The sequence below is a fragment of the Pollachius pollachius genome (assembly GCF_949987615.1).
Source record: "Pollachius pollachius genome assembly, chromosome: 6".
NCBI classification, from domain to species: domain Eukaryota; kingdom Metazoa; phylum Chordata; class Actinopteri; order Gadiformes; family Gadidae; genus Pollachius; species Pollachius pollachius.
The window spans coordinates 21,260,414-21,265,696 of NC_136939.1; the positions used below are offsets into that span (position 1 = coordinate 21,260,414).

The window sequence follows — 5,283 nt, forward strand, 5'->3', positions numbered from 1 at the left end:
AAGCGGTGACCGATGAGTTACAGGCCACCATCTGGAACCCACACTCCGACAGCATGTCAAAAGACCGCTCCAGGTGTTTAAACTTGAGGTAAAACCTGGAGGTGTACCGGTCAGGGGTTCTATCAGGGTCCCGGCTCTCGTTCAGCGTCTCCCCAAACACTTCCTTAGCGAGGGCCACCCTGCCGCAGATCATAATCCGGGGCACACGCCTGAACCGAGCGTCGGTCTGGTTCTCGCGGCCCCTTGTGCAAGATCCCCGGTACCCCACCGTGATGAAGCCGCTCTTCCTGTCCGCGGGCACCAGGGAGGGCGGGGGACACACACGCTGGTCGCTGCCCTGGGACCCGTCCTCATTATCACTGTGGAAGTAATCATCCGGGCTGCAGGGCTTGAGATCCTCGGGGGTCAAGATTTTGACCAGATCGGGCAGCAGAAAGTACTCGGCCTCCTTCCTCAGGCGCCCCTTTTCGGGGAAGTGGTCGGGGAGGACCACCTGTCTGTCCCGGAGGTAGTCCAGCACATAGCGGAACAGGAACCCGTCCCTGTCGATGAAGTAGCGGCCCTTGGGGTCCCGGGCCAGGTCGTGGGCTGCGTCCTTCTTGGAGGAGAAGATCCTACCCAGCAGAGAGGTGGGGTTGCTGACCAGGGTGGAGTGACGGGTGTAGTACACCTGGCCCCCTACGTTTAGCTCCACCACATCTGGGAAACTGTTCTGCCCCGAGCCCGGCTCCTTTGCGTTAGTCCTACAGCTCCCACTCAGCGCCATGGTCTCCGTCATCTCACCGGGAGAGGACGGGTCTACCGACCAATTGGAAATCAAACAGCAAACACAACAGAGTTTAAAGTGAGCTAGAGGCTCGACGTGCACGGGGCGGATCGTTTGCCTGACATCTAACGCAGTGCGAGGTGATGGGAGGATGCTCTCGGCGTGCGCTCATCCCCTGCACGGTACTGTAGTGGAGACCGAGAGAGGGGGTCGTGTTTAAGAGTGCCTCAAATCCCCCCAAAGCACCAGCAGCCCTCTGTCTGCAGGTTAAAAACAATATACTACATCCATCATGCTCTCGGAGAGGTGAAGGCTTGGTCCTTAGAGCCGGGAGAAGGGAGTGGATCTGCTCAAACTGCTGGAGGAGAGAGGAGCAAGGGGGCTGTTACCCGTCGTCCAAGGAACTTGTAGTCTGTTTTTTCAGACTAAAAGTCCTGAAATTGGTCCCAGAAAACACCGAGCAGCTTGAACGTAAAGAACGCGAACAGTCCACATGTGCAAGGACCCCCCCGTGGAGAGGCGGCTCTTTCCTTTATCTTCAACTTACTTACTCTCACACGACGTCGACCTCCTCCGGGGTAGATAAAGAAATTATCTCCACGAGATAAGGTGTTCTTCGGAATGGAAAAACTTCACAGACCATTTCCCGACCATGGAGAGTCCGATGTTAGTCTGTAGGCTGTGTCCTCTCTCCCACTCCGAAGACCTCACTTGTTCCAGACTGAGACCAGTATAAATCTATCCAATCCTCCCCCCATCACTCGGAGCCCTTCGTTTGTCGATCCTGAAGCGGGGGAGAAACGTCGCTCTTCCACCGACACACTTCACACCTCTCCTCGGCGCTCACACGGTCAACCTTGCGTGCTGGGAGGTGCCACAGCTATGCTGCTGGTGCTGATGCTGATGCTGCCTCTGCCTTCCTCCTCCTCCTCCTCCTCCTCCTCCTCCTCCTCCTCCTCCTCTTCCGACTCGGAGAAATACAATGAGGAAACGGATGGAAGAGTGAGCGGCCACTACGGACTGCGTCCTACTTTGGAGGGGCTATAATAACGGCCAAATGCCCGGGTCAGAAGTGGACCGGACGATCAGAGCGGAACTAAAGGTTATCATCGTTCACTCGTATTTCATGCTTGGCGGCAAACTTGCTGATGAGTGAGAGCCAATGTGAGCCACATACACAATCATATTTGTGTATGTTTTCTTACTAACTGTGGCCTACGATTAGGCTGCTATAGGTCCGCACCACCGCGGATGACAGGACGCTGATGCATCTCAAACATGGGCACACATTCTGATATGTTTAGTGTTGTCATGATTAGGCCTACTTTACTTTCCTTCACCAGAAGAAAAATAGTTAATCTTCCAAATGAAGTAGCTCATTACCCCCCATTGACAATGCTCACTGTCAATCATTTCATAATCCGGATATGTAGACCTCAACATGTGAAGTAAGTTGATTGTTGGCTGCGGTTTGCGCGTGAGCAATAGCGTCCCCCTCTGGATATAAATGGAACATTTTCAGAATCAGAATCAGAGTTACTTTTATTAGATCTTATTGTACAAATACATAAGAGTTTAATTCTTAGGCCAAGTTCCTCAACAGCCACATAGCAGCAACAATACACTATACACTAAATAATGATAAAAAAAAATAAATAAATAAAAAAATATAAAGTAAGTTATAATACGTAGAGAAACTAAAACAATGGTAATGAGTAAAAAAAAGTAAAGAGATTTAGTAAAGTGTAAGTGTAAAGTGTTCAAGAGGTAGTGGTGCCAGCCAAGGTTGATTCTTTAGCGCAAAAATGCTGCGCAAATTACAGAAATATATGTTGTTAAATAGCCTTCAGTACCATGGACAGCTACTTACTTCAAGGGTCCATGGCATGCTACTTTATGGAAGCTTATATATAGGTGTTAGTGGGCCCCTAATACAGTACTTGAAGACGTTCAAGAAATTCAGCCTTGGCGCAGAATTACAGTCACTACAAGCCAGTCCTACAATGCCGCTTTTTAGAGGCGGGTCAAGGTGGAGGGTGGGGGTGTGGCCCTGAGCAGCTTGCGGCCACTGTACCATGCGCTCTGTGTACAGTGGGTGTATCGCAATGGCGAGGCAGCGGGCAACAGGCAGCGGGCAGCGGGCAGGGGGGCTTCGGCGGGAGACAATTGCGGCCAACAATCCCTTTCTAATCCATGCCTTGGTTCATGTACTTCAGGGGGTCAAAGCCAAAGTTCCTTTCCCCCAGTTCATTCTCAACCATGGCTGAGATAACCCCCACTACGAATCTCATTGTGGAAATACCAGAGATGTCAGAGAACCCGACGTGTTATGCGCCATAACACCAACAGCAGAACGGTTATCCAAATAACATGTAACGCAAGTGTACAACACTTGCGTTACATTGTGTGTATTCACACACACACACACACACACACACACACACACACACACACACACACATGTGGCACTCGCACGGTCGTAGCTCATTGTCTCATTGGCGAGCCAAATTCTCTGGGTGGGCAAAGCAGAGAAAAGGGATGTAACATGTCCCTAAGATGACAAGATGACATACGGGGAATATTCCAAATCGGCGCCTCTGAGCTTTGTTTTTTCAAAGGCAGAGCAGGATAGCTAGTGCTTGTTTTAAACCTAATGCCATTTCTAGCTACTGGGGGACCATAGGCAGGCTAAAGGAACTCAAATTAATGTTAGAAAATCTCATAAATTGAATTTTTCAAGCCATTTGACCTTTAAGAGAAAAAAAAGCTATCGTCTTAACCACACGGGTCGTTGTGTGTGTGTGTGTGTGTGTGTGTGTGTGTGTGTGTGTGTGTGTGTGTGTGTGTGTGTGTGTGTGTGTGTGTGTGTGTGTGCGTGTGTGTCTGTGTGTGTGATAATATAAATATATTTAAACATATCACATGCCAGAAAAAAGCACCGGATGTTGTAATAAAAAAGGGCCGGTAAAGGACAGAATATGAAAGCAGACTGGATGGCTGAAACCTGTGCAACCACACAGAAGTAGGTCACGGTGTGTCTTCGTCATCATAAATATTTGTTGTGTACAACACCAGTCCCCAGTGTGCTTCTATTTAAGGAGCAGAAGATTGACCAAGCGGCCAGAGTTGCAGTGGGGCCGGTGCAGTTCACTCCTCTTTAGCTCACGCTCCATAGAGATAGCATGGCCTTCAGCTGCTTGTGTCTGCAAATGTAATGTGTTCAATATATTTAGCAAAACGGATTTTATATTGAGATAAACACATGAGAGATAAAAAAAAAAACACTATGCTGAAAACCATTTCTGAAATCCAATAGATTCTACTGACATGCTATTCTTCATGTTCAGTGTTGATGAAAACATGTCACTCGATAGACGTCAATCATGTCGATGAATGCTCTTGAATCAGATTGATATCCGTGATATCCATACTACAGTGTTGATCACTTTGACAGTTTAGGGCAGCACTTAACCTGTGGATTGATTTGAACTCAATCTTATTTTTGCCTATTTCCCTTTTACAATTGCATATGATATTATGTTTAATTTTGATTATGTACAATTTGTTATGCTGTATTAATTCCACAGGGTAATATAACAAGTGACGCAAATGGAATTGAAATCAAATGTTATTGGAATGTATCTTTCATGAAATAAAGGTGAAATGAAAGGTTGAGAAATGGGGAGAAAAATGTACTTGTTTTCTGTTGTGACTCTTCTTATTTATTGAGACATTTTAAAATCAAATTTATTTGTCGATACCAAACACAAAACCATGAAAGAAAAAACAAAGCAGAAACCCAATGACTCACTTTCGCAGAGCACTGCAATAGAACGTTGTTGGTTTTTTGGTTTGCCAAGAGATTTCAATTTATCACCTGAGTGCGTTGGACAAAGTCAAAGCACAAACGTTGTTCCTCTGAAAGCTGTATGAAAGGTGTTTATAGGCCAGCCCCAGATGGTCCAAATAAATCCTGTGCGTCAAGCGTTCCATAATTTGGCAGTGCCAGACTGAGTGACGGCAAGCCTTAAAGATAGATCAGCAGATATGCAAAGCACAGCAGGGAGGCTTACAATCCAGGACCTCAGCCCACTGAATTCAATCTGCCTTTACACCAAAGAAAGGCAAAGGCTTGTGGAAATAAGCCTGGTTTATTCACTCAAAGTTAGATTCAAAACAAACGGAACCAAAAATAGAAATTAAAATATAAACCCAAAGGAGCAGGCCCATACTAATGCTGAAGAGCATCAACGCATACATATAAGTCGAAAAATACAAACTACAAACCATGTGGAGAACTGTGGCACTCGTTCATTCTCAGATTCCTCATCTTCATCGCTGTCTCTGGCTTTTCCCTCTTCCTCCTTTTTTTTACCATTCCTTTTCCAGCGTTCTCACCATCTGTCCATCTCTCCTTAGCATTTCCTTCTCTCCTTCCCTTCCCAGGCCCTCGTTCTTTAGAATGCAGTGTGATAAGGGAGGACCACTTGCAGCCTGGAGCCACAGTGAATTGCTCG

At 46.9% G+C, this 5,283-nt stretch overlaps 1 protein-coding gene across 1 annotated transcript in view; it reads right to left on the reverse strand.

Moving 5' to 3' along the window:
- Positions 1-778, reverse strand: part of kctd16b (potassium channel tetramerization domain containing 16b) — a gene marked incomplete at both ends in the record, with an annotated part of 59,556 nt that extends 58,778 nt beyond the window's left edge. The window contains one exon of the mRNA XM_079738351.1: positions 1-778. This exon is cut by the window's left edge and continues 63 nt beyond it. Within this exon, the coding sequence (XP_079594477.1) occupies positions 1-778 (778 nt within the window).
- Positions 779-5,283: the final 4,505 nt, after the last annotated feature.